The 17,211-nt window shown below is 37.8% G+C and overlaps 2 protein-coding genes across 3 annotated transcripts in view; one reads left to right on the forward strand and one right to left on the reverse strand.

The window, feature by feature from the left end:
• The window catches only part of LOC307185921 (alpha-fetoprotein-like), a 68,053-nt gene extending 53,813 nt beyond the window's left edge, over positions 1 to 14,240 (forward strand). The window contains exon 14 of the mRNA XM_079920497.1: positions 14,199 to 14,240. Coding sequence (XP_079776623.1) covers positions 14,199 to 14,201 — 3 coding nt within the window. The 3' untranslated portion in view covers positions 14,202 to 14,240. The remainder of the gene's footprint in view (positions 1 to 14,198) is intronic.
• The window catches only part of RASSF6 (Ras association domain family member 6), a gene marked incomplete at both ends in the record, with an annotated part of 48,082 nt that overhangs the window by 8,621 nt on the left and 22,250 nt on the right, over positions 1 to 17,211 (reverse strand). The window contains 5 exons of one of the 2 annotated variants that reach the window (XM_079920499.1): positions 2,346 to 2,397; positions 2,731 to 2,832; positions 6,009 to 6,193; positions 7,745 to 7,842; positions 14,483 to 14,622. In XM_079920499.1, coding sequence (XP_079776625.1) covers positions 2,346 to 2,397; positions 2,731 to 2,832; positions 6,009 to 6,193; positions 7,745 to 7,842; positions 14,483 to 14,622 — 577 coding nt within the window. The remainder of the gene's footprint in view (positions 1 to 2,345; positions 2,398 to 2,730; positions 2,833 to 6,008; positions 6,194 to 7,744; positions 7,843 to 14,482; positions 14,623 to 17,211) is intronic. The other variant, XM_079920498.1, reaches the window with a different exon arrangement.

The following is a 17,211-nucleotide window of genomic DNA, read 5'->3' on the forward strand; positions in this document are numbered from 1 at the left end:
TTTTTTTCCATCCCCTCACTTTCAGCCAGTATGTGTCCCTAGGTCTGAAGTGGGTCTCTTGTAGACAGTATATATATGGGTCTTGTTTTTGTATCCATTCAGCAAGCCTGTGTCTTTTGGTTGGAGCATTTAATCCTTTCACATTTAAGGTAATTATCAATATGTATGTTCTTATTACTGTTTTCTTAATTGTTTTGGGTTTGTTTTTGTAGGTCCTTTTCTTCTCTTGTGTTTCCCACTTAGAGAAGTTCCTTTAGCATTTGTTAGAGCTGGTTTGGTGGTGCTGAATTCTCTTAGGTTTTGCTTGTCTGTAAAGCTTTTGATTTCTTCATCAAACCTGAATGAGATCCTTGCTGGGTAGAGTAATCTTGGTTGTAGCTTCTTCCCTTTCATCACTTTAAGTATATCATACCACTCCCTTCTGGCTTGTAGAGTTTCTGCCGAGAAATCAGCTGTTAACCTTATGGGAGTTCCCTTGCATGTTATTTGTTGTTTTTCCCTTGCAGCTTTCAGTAATTTTTCTTTGTCTTTTTGCCAATTTGATTACTGTGTCTGAACGTGTTTCTCCTTGGGTTTGTCCTGTATGGGACTCTCTGCATTTCCTGGACTTGGGTGGCTATTTCCTTTCCCATGTTAGTGAAGTTTTTGACTATAATCTCTTCAAATATTTTCTCGGGTCCTGTCTCTCTTTCTTCTCCTTTTGGGACCCCTATAATGTGAATGTTGTTGGGTTTAATGTTGTCCCAGGGGTCTCTTAGGCCTTCTTCATTTCTTTTCATTCTTTTTTCTTTATTCTGTTCAACAGCAGTGAATTCCACCATTGTGTCTTCCAGGTCACTTATCTGTTTTTCTGCCTCAGTTATTCTGCTATTGATTCCTTCTAGTGTAGTTTTCATTTCAGTTATTGTATTGTTCATCTCTGTTTGTTTGTTCTTTAATTCTTCTAGATCTTCGTTAAACATTTCTTGCACCTTCTCAATCTTTGCCTCCATTCTTTTTCTGAGGTCCTGGATTATCTTCACTACCATTATTCTGAATTCTTTTTCTGGAAGGTTGCCTATCACCACTTCATTTAGTTGTTTTTCTGGGGTTTTATCTTGTTCCTTCATCTGGTATGTAACCCTCTGCCTTTTCATCTTGTCTATCTTTCTGTGAATGTAGTTTTTGTTCCACAGGCTGCAGGATTGTAGTTCTTCTTGCTTCTGCTCTCTGCCCTCACTCTGGGTCTTTAACTATTTGCTGGGCTTTTTTCAGAGGCAGCAGTGTAGAAAGACACCACAGGGTCTGCTTCTAGGCCTTCTGCTTCTGCTCCAAGTCCTCTTCAGTGGTGCCTATCTCTGTGATTTTCTTCCATAGCAGTTGATAGTTGAAGCAATTTTAAAACTTTGTTTATGTGTCTACAGTTGCTTTCATTGTGACCCTTCTTCATAATGTTTGTATCTTCTATCAATACATTTTTATACAGTTCAATGTTTCTACATTTTAGTTCTTTTCTAAAACAACTAGAATGATTACACACACACTCTTAGAAATTTCAAACATTTAATATATTTCTTATATTTAAGCTTTTGACTTATAAGGACTTTAATTTTGTATGTGTTTGGAAATCCAGCTTTCATTTTCTTGTAATTGTTCCAGATCAAAATGTATTATTTTATTCTATTCAATTTCTGGCTCAAACATTCTGATACTTAAATTATAACCTGAGCTATTTTTATAATTTAACATTTAAAATTTTTCAGTTTTAAGGCTTTCAAAAATTTCATTTTAGTATTGCTTTAGGGTTTCTCTAATCTTTCACTCCCTGCTCCTAGCACCCTACATATAGACTCTTTCCAATGTCCTGCTGCTAAACTTTTACCTCCACCACAAAGTTCTGCACATTTTTCTCTACTGAGGAAGAGAGAACACTCCCACAATGTGTCAGACACTGTGCTAAGAAAGATGAGGAAGAAATGATATGTAATGATGACTCTAGTAAGAGCTAGAATGATAAGGGAAAGTGAAAAAGAAAGAAGTACAGAGGTCAACTTAAATGCCTAACAATTCCTGGGAACCTTCCACCTATTCTCCAGTGCTCTTTGATCACCATTCAGATAATTTAATGACTGGCCAACAAGCAAAGTCTTTTGTATTATAAACTCTTCTAGGATACCTTATTCTTAGGGTGTCTTCCTCTGAAATTGTGAAATACGAATAATGTAAAACACTCTCCCTCTCTTCCTTCTTCCTTCCCTCCCTCCCGTTCTTCCACAGAAGGAGGTAAACTGCTTTTCTGCCTTTCTTATGGGCAGAAAACGATAACACCCTGGAGTCATGTTAGAACAACCACCAAGCTTTCTTACCTCCTGTTGCAAAAATAATGTAAAGTGCAAAATCCTGGGCACTATTTTCAATCTGTCAATGGAAAAGAAAGAACAGACGTGAATTCTTTGTTGTCAATGTTTTCTAAGCCAACCAGACCCAAATTATATATGTTTCTTCACTTTCATTTTTCACTTTCAGATATAAAACCTTTTCCGCTCCCTGGGGATAATGTAATTTCGCAGGCACAGTCCATTTATATTATAAATGGACCCATGCAGTTCAAACCCATTTTGTTCAAGGGTCAACCATACATAGGAAAGAATTCTTTGGAACTGAACATTTAATTTCAGAAAAATCCATTTATGTGCCTACAGTTAAATTATATACAAGATATTTATAGCTCAGTTCACTGATAAAGATTACCTTAAATTTTTGGAGAATTTGCTTTATTACTTCTTCAGTTCTCATATTACTGTTTATTCTGACCTTAGTTTCTGATCCAAAGGCTGGAGTGAAAATTGATGTCTAGAAGAGAAAAAAAAAGATTGATATAATTTTAAGGACTTAATGTGACAAACTAACGAGAGTCAATATTTTGAACCTGGCCTTCCTTTGGACAAAAAATCCAAGATCATCAGTTTAAAAATTTGCTTTCTTATTTTTACTTTCTTTGCTTTTGTTGAATACTGTACTATGTATGCCTTTAAGCAGCTTTATATTTTTTCTAGAGTAAGTTAGGTAAAACATCATTTGAGAATGTTCAAAACAGTTTCACTAGATAGTCACACCATTCTTCAGTGTAGTTTAAGATTTCAAAATTCCCTCCTGGTTGGGAATAATTGTTCTAAATTGTTTTAATTTGAACTGTATAAAATCACTCCTTTTTGGTTGGTCAGAAATGGTCCAGTGTTGGCAATTTCATATGGTTCAGCCTATATCTCAACTGAGGATTGAGGTGAAAGTGCTGCTAATTGAATATCTAGAACAATATTTCCTGCAAGTTTCTCTAATCAAGAGTCTGCCTTTTAGATAATACCTGGTAAAAGATTTCTATGGTCAGATAAGTCTGACACATCTCTCTTGGGGATTAGTAATGCACCATAAAAAAATCATCAGAAACATATAACCATAAAATTTTTTCTCATTGTTTGATCATTATTCCTATTTTAAAATAAATAGAATCCTGAGAGAGATGAAAAAAATTAAATGGAAAATTCCAGAAATAAACAATTCATACATTTTAAATTGTGTGCCATTCTGAGTAGCATGACAAAATCTTGCACCATCCTACTCCATCTGGCCCAAGATCCCCAACCACTGACAATGTTTGCTCCTGACAGCCAACTATCGACGTCATCATGGCTTGATGGTCCAGGATCATCTGAAGCACATGATCCCCCTTCTGACATACTGTCAGAAGGTCAAGAGTAGCCTAATGCTGCATCACCATGCCTCCTTATTCACCTCACTTCATCTCATCACACCACAGGTATTTTATCATCTCACACCCTTACAAAGGTGAATACAGTGCAATAAGATATTTTGAGAGAGATGGAGGGAGAGAGAGACCACATTCACATAACATTTTTTACAGTATATTTTTATAAATATTCTACCTTATTATTAGATATTGTTGTTAACATCTTATTTTGCCTAATTTATACATTAAACTTTATCATAGGTATGTATGTATAGGAAAAAACATAGTATATATAGAATTCAGTACTATCCTTAGTTTCAGGTATCCACTGGGAGTCTTGGAATGCATTCCCTTGGGACTACTGCATCACAATCTAAGCCTCTAGTACTGGAGGCATTATCAAGAGGTTTCATGATATAAAAACATATCTTATGACTATATCAACTTAAATTCCTAGATGCCCATCCTTGCATACACATTGATAGAGTGCTTTGGGTTTCAGGGTTTTGTTTTCTGCTAGTTGTTATACTGCAGTGAATGATATTTGTGTGAAATATCTTTAGTTCCACTTGATCTCTTTCAATCAATATCAATAAAGCTAACTGTAAACGGAGTTCTTCCTTCGTGCAGATACTTATGCTAAGTACTGAACTCACCTCATTCCACTTAATCCCATCAACAGCCTTGTAAAGAAGGAAGGATGAAGGAATGAAGGCTAAGAGGTTGAGTACTTTTTTATTTGCTCAGCAAGAATTTGCAATCAGGTCATCAGGCTGCAATGCCCAAGCATTCAGCTATGATGCTGTGCTGCCAACTTTAGTGCCCATTTCATTCTTAGCTCCGCATATCCCATCTGGAAGCTGCTCATTTGGAATAATGTGGCTTTCACAGCCTACTTTAACAGAAATCACCTCACAAGTGCTGATGACATACAGCATAATTCTGAGAAGAAGAAACCAGGTAGTTGCATATCTGTGGGGGACTGTCAATGTTACTTTTTGGCCAGGAGGAAGTTCTTGAGCCAGAAAAATGTCTAATTTGAACAGAGAATTCACAAGGGAGATTTCTCCATACCAGTCTCCAAAGGAACATATGGATACTCTCCCGAGGGATGAAAAAGAAGGATAAAAGGTAGAAAGCCCTAAAGAAAAAAAGCTTATGATGAATGAGTCAATATTTTGTATGAAAGGGCTTAGAGTGGTGCCTTGCACAGAGTGAGTGCTTTTTAAGTATTTATTGAATTAATGGATGAATGATCCCTAGTATATGACATGAAAAATTTGAGTTCTACAAAAACATGATGTATTTCCTACCTTCGACCAAGTTAAATGTCTTATAAATACTATAGAAAGGCACATATATATTTAACACATATGAAGTGAAAAAAATCAAAATGCAAATAGTATAAACTACAATTGCACTTGTGGGTGATATGGGTTTATGTATATGAGTTTATGTATAAGACCTGGAAAATTTAATTGATCAGAATAAACAAGCCTATAGCTGATTTTTTCCTTTTATTTAAATATTAATGTTTGAATGTACTTTGAACCAATCTCTTTTGTAGCACTTACATATTTTAATACCATTTGTGGATGTATTGGTTTCTTTGCCCAAGCCCTGAGCTCCATGCTGGCAAAGGCATCAATTGAGTCATCTTTATATTTCCAGTGTGTATCACAGGGCCTGCCACTTAGGGTTCACTGATCATGTTGGTTAAGAACTTGGGTTCTGGCATCAGACAGAAGCTGGGTTCGGGCTCAGAGCTGCTACTTAAAAGCAGTGTGACCGGTGATGGATTGTGTAACCTCTGTGAACCTCAGTTAACTCATACGTAAAGTAGGGAACATAATGGTATCTGCTTCATAGGATTGTTTTAGTGATTAATGAGATAATCCATCAAAACAGTTTAATGCTTAACACATAGAGAGTACCCAATAATAATAGTAGTAGTATATCTAAAGGCATTATTATTATTTTTAATTATAAATTGAATTGAGGGCTTCCCTGGTGGCACAGTGGTTGAGGGTCCGCCTGCCGATGCAGGGGACACGGGTTCGTGCCCCGGTCCGGGAAGATCCCACATGCCGCGGAGTGACTGGGCCCGTGAGCCATGGCCGCTGAGCCTGTGCGTCCGGAGCCTGTGCTCCGCAATGGGAGAGGCCACAACAGTGAGAGGCCCGCGTACCACACACACACACACACAAAAATTGAATTGAGTGATATTGTTAGCACAATAGACAACATTCTTTTAAATGACATTAATGAAACTGGAACTCACTTCATGGTTATAAAAGTGTCCGTTAATAGAGGCCCTATGCTTCTGTCTGTCCTTTCTGTCAATCGTCGGAGGCTTCATCCTTTTTCTCACCAGGGCTGCTTCACTCATGGTTCTATAGAGCAATGGGGATTCAGGTTCTTCATCTGCATGAAGCTTCAGAGTGCTACTGTGATAAGATAAATAATCTGGGGAGAATAAAGGTTATAAGCCCATATAATTTAGCTGCTCACCTCTTTGCATCGTGGGTGGATTTGATTACATACTTAGTAATTATATAGCTATGCAATGGACTATAATGCTTTTAAACAGAAAATAGCAATGATATTCTTTAAGAATAGGGCCATCTGGTGACACTTGTTTTCCATTTTACCTTGGAATTTTAATTATATTGTAATTAGAGTATAAGCATGTGATACTTCATCTTTCTCTAGCACTGGTGCTTAAATAAAAATAGATTTTTATTGTATCTTTGGTGCCAAGAGATTGGGATTCCCTTGTGTTTAGATGAGTGTTGTCAAAGGGCTAATTATAAGGACCCTTATATAAAAGATGCCAAAAGGCCATAAGACAAAAATAAGGGAATCCGGGAAGGAGCATCATGTTTGTTACAGAATCTGAGTTGTTATAGAGACAGCAGAGAGGACTGAACTGAGAATGCTTTGAAAAAAGTTAAGCTAAACATTGGAAGTTGTTGGTAGATTCATGAAGATAATGCCAGCACCATACCCTTGTTCAGTCTGAAGTCAGTTTGGTAATATCACCATCCCGGGAATGTGAACCCCACCCCAGCCTCAGTCATCATCTTCTCCTTGGGTCTCTACATATTACATGCAAATGAAATCCATGTAAAATGTAAGATATCATGCCCGAGTCTCAGTAAATGACAGATACTAATATTATTACTAACACATCATCATTATTATGATTACTGTTGTCACATGTCATAGGGGCTGGCATTTTCCATTCGTTTGTCAAATTTGATATGAACTCACTTGATGTTCAAGTAGATTTCTCTTTTTTAAATAAATGCTTGAAACAACGCTATCAGATATAGTGAATGCAGTATATCTGCCTCTGAGAAGCAATGTTATATAAATATCTATTAACCGAAATGTTCAGCTTCTCAAAAGATGTAAAATTCAATCTGAAGGGCTTGGTCTAGCATAGAAATCTTCTGAGTATAATAAATGATCCTAATCCTTGGGGAAAATATAAAACAATTTTATGTACACAAACTTTATTCAAACCATCAGTTCTCCCTAATCTAGTAAATCTAAGGGACCTCATGTAATTAAAAAAATAATGTTTTTATATAGCAAAGTAAGGTTCTTAAACATCATATGAGCACTGTAGTGACTTAAGTTAGTATGCTCCTAAGATATATTTTTTTAATACAAAATAAAGGTTTAATAAGTAACGGTAGGGCTTCCCTGGTGGCGCAGTGGTTGGGAGTCCGCCTGCCGATGCAGGGGACACGGGTTCGTGCCCTGGTCCGGGAAGATCCCACATGCTGCGGAGCGGCTGGGCCCGTGAGCCATGGCCGCTGAGCCTGCGCGTCCAGAGCCTATGCTCCACAATGGGAGAGGCCACAATGGTGAGAGGCCCGCGTACCGCAAAAAAAAAAAAAAAAAAAAAAGTAACGGTATATAAAATGTTGAATTTCAGAAAAACATTTAGGATTCATGCTTTGTATTAGTTTAAAAAAGTCTCCTCATTAATAAGATTTTGATACTGACCTTCCTGGGTATCTGTTGCTCCAGACACTGGAATCTGAGTCCTGTCCAAATCACTAATACGGTAAAGATCATCAAATTCTCCCCAGCGTGTCATTCCCCTGAAAAGTAATAAATCTTGTAAGTGATATTATTCTATTCATAAAAAGGCGTAGGATGGTTTTCAGATTTACAGTATTAATATAATGCTGTGGGCCTCTGTAGATAGACACATCATCCTAAGTTATAACAATTTTTTATATTATTAAAATTATATTTATACCAGAGTAGTCAGCTTGCATTTTAAATAATTCTTGTACTGATTTTGAGCATGATTTTGAGCATGTTTTGACACGATAATTCAGTTACACACTGAACCACAAGATTATATAGATTCTGTAAAACATATGTGCCAATGGAATTAGTAGAAACCAATATAATCCATTTTTTTTTAACATCTTTATTGGGGTATAATTGCTTTACAATGGTGTGTTAGTTTCTACTTTATAACAAAGTGAATCAGCTATACATATACAATATCTCCTCCCTCTTGCAACTCCCTCTCACTCTCCCTATCCCACCCCTCTAGGTGGTCACAAAGCACTGAGCTGACCTCCCTGTGCTATGCAGCTGCTCCCCACTAGCTATTTATTTTACATTTGGTAATGTATATATGTCCATGCCACTCTCACTTCGTCCCAGCTTACCCTTCCCCCTCCCCTTGTCCTCAAGTCCATTCTCTACATCTGTGTCTTTATTCCTGTCCTGCCCCTAGGTTCTTCAGAACCCCTCCCCACCCTTTTTTAAGATTCCATATATATGTGTTAGCATACAGTATTTGTTTTTCTCTTTCTGACTTACCTCACTCTGTATGACAAACTCTAGGTCCATCCACCTCTCTACAAATAACTCAATTTCGTTTCTTTTTATGGCTGAGTAATATTCCATTGTATATATGTGTCACATCTTTATCCATTCATCTGTCGATGGACACATATGTTCACCTTATTTTTGATAAGAGAGGCAAGAATATACAATGGAGAAAAGACAGCCTTTGCAATAAGTGGTGCTGGGAAAACTGGACAGCTACATGTAAAAGAAAGAAATTAGCACACTCCCTAACACCATACAGAATCCATTCTTATACAGATATCTCACAATGCTTTTAGGAGAGTTTAGATACAAAGTGTTTATTCTGCCAACTTGCATTAAGTTCCTGTTGTATTCAAAGCATTTTTAGGTAAAGTGACTCCAATATAATGATATAAAGCCTATCTTTAAGACCCTTGAGCACTATAAAGAATGTGATTTATAAAGGAGGAAAATGTGTAAGAAACTTCTTTTCCGACAATCATGATTTATATAGGGTACTAACAATTTTCAATGCATTCTAATGCCCAGAATACATAAAACTGGGCAACTGCTTATTTTTACCAGTTGGGCCAACACTTATTGTTATTTTCTTTCTGGCTTTAGATAAGCTACTTATCTTCTCTGTGCATTAGTGTTCTCACCTATGAAATGGGGATGATTATAGTATGAGGTAGGATAAGGTTATTGAGAAGATTAAATGAGTTAATTTGTGTAAAATCCTTGAAAAAGTGCCCAACACATAGTAAGCACTCAATATGTGTTAAAAACTATCGTGATCATCCTCATCTTCATTGTTATCCTCATCATAATCCCCATCCATTTCATGATGGGTCAGGAGCCATTAGGGATCCAAGGTATTCCTAGATGTCTCTAGGTTAATAGACACTCTCGTAGCTGGGACCAGTCTTAGTCCTACTAAGAGTCTCTTTCATAATGTCTGTTTTCCTTGTGAACAAAAAATATTCACCCATAGGGAATCTGTGGCATTAATTCTTCCCAAATGTCACTGGTGGCAATAGCAACAAAAAATGCTTATTCATACTAGTGGTGGCAAATATGAATAAACATGGTCCTTTTCTTCCTTGATCTCTGAATTCCTTTGATGTCTTTTTACAACTTCGATATCATTTGAGCCTCATAATAAAAGCCTTATGACACAGATAAGATAATCCTAATATATTTGTTTATTAATTTTCTAGTAAGCTGTACTATACAGAATATAGCCAGTCAAAATAAATGTCTTAAAAGTCCAAGAACTTTAGGCAATAACTTTAACTCAAAGGAGAACTGTTTTGGTCCTGACTCAGACTCTAGTTATTCTTCCTTTTTTATTTTCAATTGAAGTATAGTTAATTTACAATGTTTTAGGTGTATAGCAAAGTGATTAAGATATATATATATATATATATATATGTGTGTATATATTTCCTTTTTCAGATTCTTTTCCATTATAGGTTATTACAAGATATTGAACATAGTTCTTGTGCTATACAGTAGGCCCTTGTTGTTTACCTATTTTATATATAGTAGTGTGTATCTGTTAATCCCAAACTCCTAATTTATCCCTCCCCCACTTTTCTCCTTTGGTAACCATAAGTTTGTTTTCTGTGTCTGTGAGTCTATTTCTGTTTTGTAAATAAGTTCATTTGTATCATTTATTTTAGATTCCACATATAAGTGATATTTGTGGTATTTGTCTTTGTCTGACTTACTTCACTCAGTATGATGTTCTCCAGGTCCATCCATCTTGCTGCAAATGGAATTATTTAATTCTTTTTTATGGCTGAGTAATATTCCATTATATATATATATATATATATATATATATATACACACACAACATCGTCTTTATCCATTCATCTTTCAATGGACATTTAGGTTGCTTCCAAGTCTTGGCGACTGTAAATAGTGCTGCTATGAACATTGGGGTTCATGTATCTTTTCAAATTAGAGTTTTAATCTTTTATGGATACATGCCCAGGAGTGGGATTGCAGTATAATATGGTAACTCTATTTTTATTTTTTTAAGGAACCTCCATAATGTTCTCCATGGTGGCTGTACCAATTTACATTGCCACCAAGAGTGTAGGAGGGCTCCCTTTTCTAGTTATTCTTATGAGAGATAAAATTATCAATTTTCCCCAATCTATAGAAGATTAATTGAAAAAGGCAGATGTGATTATCATAGAAAGAGTGTTGGCAATGGAAAAGACAGAATACCAACGAAACATGCAAACTAAAAAGGCAAAGCACCCCAATGGTATCTCCCATGGGGGAAGATGAGAGAGCCCAAGCATACCAGACCAGTGATGTGCTATAAGTTCTTGGTAATCCTGCCCAACTTCACCCCTGTCCTCACCTTCTCTCAGCTTAGTGGTGTCACACAAATACAGAGAAACAAACATGCCTCAATATGGTCAGTGTTTGGCCCATTTTCCTTCCTACCATCTTAGCAAAAATAAACAACGCCCCCATCACCCCCAAACCCACCCGTTTTCAGCTCTGGATTGTGTAATTTGAAGCGTCTCCACATACAGCTGCGCAAGTGACTAAACTTGAAGGCAGTTACCCAAAGTTTTCCAAAGAAACCTCGTTGGGACTTCATGTACTATCAAATAGTTTAACTTGCCCAAGCACAGGACTGTTAGCGTTGCCCTGATCAAGCTTCAGGATATATACCATTAGCAAATTTAAACTGTGGGGAGGTTTTCTAATGAGCTGCAAAATAAAAAGGAGGTAGAAATTTGATAGACACATAGAAGGTGGCCACTTCTCTACCCACCTTGTAAAAGAAAAAACACTATTGATGCCATTCAAATGTACACCTGTCCAGTTTTTGCTCTTTATGCCATTCTGCCATGACTTGTCCAACGCATGTCAAAGCAGACTTTGGAAAGAAATTAAAAGCAGAAATGAAAACTGGTGCAAGCAAACATAACCTCAATAAAGCTGTTTTTACGAAAAATTTCCAAGACAAAATACTTGGACCAGATATGAGAGATCAAAGTACTGTCCGTAGAATTGTTTCCATAAAAGATCACAAGTGGTCACAGCTCAAACTGATTTACTTTTAAACTTATACCACTCCCATTAAGCTGATTCAGTGGGACTCATTTCAAAGATAATTAAAACAAACTAGCTTGACAAACTGATGATTCTCCCCAACGGTGAATTGAAAGAAAAGATTGCAGCCCTTCCTGCAGCTGAGTACACAACTTCCACGTCTTTCATTCCACATTCCATATCCATCCACTGGAGATATTAAATCTGTGATCCTGAGAGAGTAGAGGTATAAGTTCTGCCCACAGAAACCCAGTGTGGGAAAGAGAACAATAAGAATTGTTAGGGAGTGAGGGAATAGTCCATTTCCTTACACAATTTCATTCAAGGCTCGGAGTTTAAACGAATACCACAGTGACGGTAGCAACCAGAGTGAGGGTGTCTAGGACTGGATTGAAACAAAGTGGCTCTGCACCCCACTAGGGAATCAGAGACCAAGGATCTTTTTCTGACAATTCTTACCCACCAGAAAAATCGGATACACTGCACTTCAAATATTCTCCCAGTAAGTCTCATTACTGTGGTAAAGGGCAAGCAAAGTTTTCTAGGGTAGTCTTTCTCAACTTTATTATTTTTTTTTCTCAGCTTTAAACTAAAGGAGATAACTTATGTTTGTTTCACAGCACTGTTCTGATAAACAATAAGAAAAGGCAAATGGATTCTATGGAAGTCACATCATAAGGAGATTAATTTATAATCTGCCACAGAATATGGAAAGGCATCAATATACCTTGTCTACCTGGGCTTCGGAAACTCATCCTCAAATTCAGTGTTTCTAGGAACAAGGGTTTGAATTTTTTTTTTTTTTTTGCGGTACGCGGGCCTCTCACTGTTGTGGCCTCTCCTGTTGCGGAGCACAGGCTCCGGACGCGCAGGCCCAGCGGCCATGGCTCACGGGCCTAGCCGCTCCGCGGCATGTGGGATCTTCCCGGACCGGGGCATGAACCCGTGTCCCCTGCATCGGCAGGCGGACTCTCAACCACTGCGCCACCAGGGAAGCCCAAGGGTTTGAATTTTAATTTGAGAAATTAAAGAAAATATCTTGGGATATCCATTCAAAATCGTGATAGCTTAATGTGCTAATACAGGTAGCTTACTGCAACTCTTTGACATCTTCCCATAGTGTTCCATATTAATCAAGCATTCATGATTCAAATAATTTAAATGCATCAAAAAGAGCTGGCTGCTCAGAGAACTTTGCAATGAGTTCTTAGGCAATATGAAGAATGCTAGCTAATTTTGCCAAATTCATATCTTGTACAGTTTCCTAAAAGCAGGGCCCAGGGGTAGTTTTTACTTTTAAATGATGCTCCTTGTCATTTAGAATCATCAGCCCCATCAATCTTCTAGTACCTGAAGGTGAGGGATGCAGGGCTTCATCAGGCTGCCTGTCTGTGGTTTCTCTTCTGCTGTTCATAAGTACGGGACCCTTTGCCCTTCATTAGCTTGGATGGGAGACTAATCAGAAATGGTAGATGGAGAGACAGTTTACCCAACAGAGCAGAGGTAATTTAACCACCAGGATTCCGTGGGGTTCATTTGATACTAAATTCTGAGTCCTCTCTTTGTGCCGACACACTGCTGAGCACCAGGATAAAAATGAATAAAGCATGCTCCTTACCCTTGAGGAGCTCACAGGCTGGGGGGGTGGGGGCAGGGGTATAAAAATACAGTTAACGGCATGCTCTGAAAGGGATATAGAAAAGTTGTCAGGGTACCTACTACAGGGTCAGAAAAGGCTCTCTGGAGAATGTGTTACCGACCTGAATCTTAAAGGATTGGTGGAAGAGTCTAGCAAATGGATGTCGAGAAGCAGATAGGCTTCCAGGCAGAGAGTCAGGAAAGTAAGAAACTGCATGACATGTGTAGGGAATTATAAAATTGCTGGAATTGCTGGAACCTCACATTTGAGAAAGATTGGCAAGGTGCAAATCATAGTGGGACTTCAGTGTTTTCCCCAAAGGAAAAGTGGGGCTTCCCTCAAGGTGACACCCGATTTTCCTTGGTTATGACCAAAGGTCAGATTGAGGAAAAGGTCCTGGCTGCTCTCTCTCTATCCTCTCTCCTGCTAGAACTCCAGCTCATCTAGTTATGGATAGAAGGATGGATGAAGAGAACGCTTGATACCTCCATGTACACGCAAAAAGGAGATGTGTTAGAAAGTCAAGGATTAAAAAGGAAGGGGAGAAGGGAGGGAGGAAGAAAACAATATTTATATCTGTGATTTCTTTGGGAATGTTTATTAATTTTTCTAAAAATTGTAAAGGATAATGAAAAGATATATCTCAGCCCAACTTACGTATTCAAGGTACAGTTGCATAAACCCACACAGAGTACTGTTTTGTGCATTTACTGTACTTCACATGCACTTTGTCCTGATCCTAACAGGACACAGCAATCAGATGGAACATAATTAAGTCTCCTTTCCAGAAAGCAGGAAAAGCTCTTTGTTCTAAGAAGAGGAGAAATTTAAATTTTATCCCCCTCTTTTTGGTGATAAGACCAGGGCTAATGAAATCTTGCCTTTACATTTTGTTTTTTCTAGTGAAAGAATGCAGTCTCGCAGAAGAGAAGGAATACAGCAGAGAGGTCAAGAGCCAGACTCTGGCGCTCATAGACCTGAGGTCCAGTCCAGTTCTGCTACATGGTAATTGGGGATCTTGCACAAACTACCTAACCTCTCAGAGCCCTGGACACAAACGTCCTAGAGTTGATGGGGGATTAAATGAAGTTGTGTATAAACTTTAGAGCTTTCATCCTTGAGGCACACAAAAAAGGTAAATATGAAGATCATTTTCTAAGGAATTAAAATCATAAAAGGTAGCTCACCTTTTGGAAAAGACATCTGGTGACTTGAGCACAGTGAAAGAAGGGATTTGCTTCTCATCTTGTATTTTCAGTTGTATAGGCTGCTTTACTCCCCAGAAAATGTCCAGCATTCCTTCAACAATTAGTTTACCATCGTCAGTCTAGGGGAGAAACCAATCATCACAAACACTGTTTTTGTATTATTTATAGAAGGCAAATGTTTTAACTGAAGATTTAGAAATGAGGTCTGTAAGACATCTTAATAGATAAAAAATAAATTCCCAGGTGGGACTGTTTGGCTTTTAAATTTATCTACAAAACATTTCTACTTTTGAAACATTCTTTTATTTTTGAAAACAGCTATAACCAGCAAAGTCATAATCGTAATGACATGCCCACCAAAGGGCACAGTATGCTAAAATATTTTCTGAACTCTGCTTCTTCAATTAAGTGGAATTTTAATTCTCTAATTCTATTTAGCGTAAAATTAAAGCAGAATTAAAAACTGTGCTAAAGTAGAATTCAGAAGAACAGCTATTGTTCAGTTTAGTGGCTATTTTCTCATTTCTGAACAGGAAAAATTTAGCTCACAAACTTATGCAGAACAAGTGAAATAATGTATGTAAAAACACAGTGTAAAATACACAACAAATTATATTTTTGAAAAAAATCAATAGCACTTGAGTAATCTCTTTCAAGTTGGAACTATTATAACAAAAGAAGGGAATTCTATGCAAAGAAAAATTAGTAAACAGGATTGAACACTTACTTATCCTGTGGATGTACATATTAATACCAAAGCACATTCCCATAGAATGTATTTTCTAATCTATTGCTCTCTTATATATGTAAAAGTCTGTTATTAAAGTAGTGTTATTATTATAGTAAATTTGGGAAATATAGAAAGAACATTCCAACTATCCAATAACTACTCTAACATGCAATAACTACTTGTTATTATGAAAAATCAATAATTAGAAAACATAATAAATATAAACATAAATGACTCAATTCTTATTTGAGAGTGTAATGAAAACTCTAGACTCTGGAATCAGACAGACCTGTGTTTGAACTCTGACTCTGCCATTTTCTAGCTGTGTTCTCTTGGACAAGATGTCAAACACCTATAAAACTGGGCTGCTTCTTCTGAAGAATGAAATCATAACAATCCTTGATTCATAGGACCTCGTATTTAAAGTGCTCAATAAATGATATTGCTTATTATTTCTTTGGCTGACAAGCCTACTTTGGAGTCACTCCTGAAACAAAGTTTTGCTCTTTCTCCTCCTTTTGAGTTCATATTTCAGATCACTGTGAGGTCAGGTACCAATCAGTTGTCCTTAACAGCCACACATAATTTGCCCTCTGAAAGGGCAGTACATGATGCAGAGCCTACATTTTAGTTATTGATGTATAACATCTTTCCGTGGCTTAATTATGCTACAATGAATCCCTTATATCAAAAACTCATAGGGGAGGGGCTTCCCTGGTGGCGCAGTGGTTGAGAGTCTGCCTACAAATGCAGGGGACACGGGTTCGTGCCCCGGTCTGGGAAGATCCCACATGCCGTGGAGCGGCTGGGCCCGTGAGCCATGGCCGCTGAGCCTGCGCGTCCGGAGCCTGTGCTCCGCAACGGGAGAGGCCACAACAGTGAGAGGCCCTGCATACCGCAAAAAACAAAACAAAACAAAACAAAAAACTCATAGAATAACTGCTCTTCTGAGGTTATCTAACTTTTGCTTTCAAGAAGAAATTCTCCAACTATTATCAGAAAATGAGGTTTTCTCATGTAAGGAATATCAGAATATTTTTTAATTTCAGAAACCATCTCTAGGACTTCCCTGGTGGCGCAGAGGTTGAGAATCCGCCTGCCAATGCAGGGGACACGGGTTCAAGCCCTGGTCCGGGAGGACTCCACATGCCATGGAGCAACGAGGCCTGTGTGCCGCAATTACTGAGCCTGTGCTCTAGAGCCCGTAAGCCACAACTACTGAGCCTGTGCACCACAACTACTGAAGCCTGTGCACTTAGAGCCCGTGCTCCACAAGAGAAGCCACTACAGTGAGAAGCCTGCACACCGCAACAAAGAGTAGCCCCCATTCGCTGCAACTAGAGAAAGCCCGTGTGCAGCAACGAAGACCCAGTGCAGCCATAAATAAATAAATAAATTTAATTTAAAAAAAGAAATCATCCCTTTTGAAATTTACTAAATAAATTATCCCTGAAGCCTTGTTTATACTTATCTAATCTCATTGTCTCAATCTTCAGGCCTTTTCTCTTCTAGATCTACACCAATACCCTTGGTGATCTCAATGATCCTTATATGCCATCTCTAAACTAATAGCTCCCAACTTTAGATATACAGCCCAAACCTTCCCCTAAACTTCAGTTGTCAAACTTGACATCGAATTTAATATGTTCCTAATTAACTTTTGATCTTTCTTCCTGTAACTATTTTCCTTTCCCAGTCTTCCCCATCTTGGTAAATAGAACCCCCATCCTTCCAGTTGTTCAGGTCAACATTTTTAAAGTCACCATTAAACTTTCTTTCATACTTAACCTCTCAAAATCCAATACGTTAGCAAATCCCATTAGCTTTACCTTAAAAATATATCCCCAATATGGCTATACTCACCATGGGTACTACCACAATTCTAGTTTATGCCACTGTCATTGTTTGCCTGGTTATCACAATAGTTTCTTTGGGGTCTACCTCATTCTTCTCTTGCCCCTCTATGTATTCTTAGTAG

The sequence above is a fragment of the Stenella coeruleoalba genome (assembly GCF_951394435.1).
Source record: "Stenella coeruleoalba genome assembly, chromosome: 4".
In the NCBI taxonomy this organism is placed as follows: Eukaryota; Metazoa; Chordata; class Mammalia; order Artiodactyla; family Delphinidae; genus Stenella; species Stenella coeruleoalba.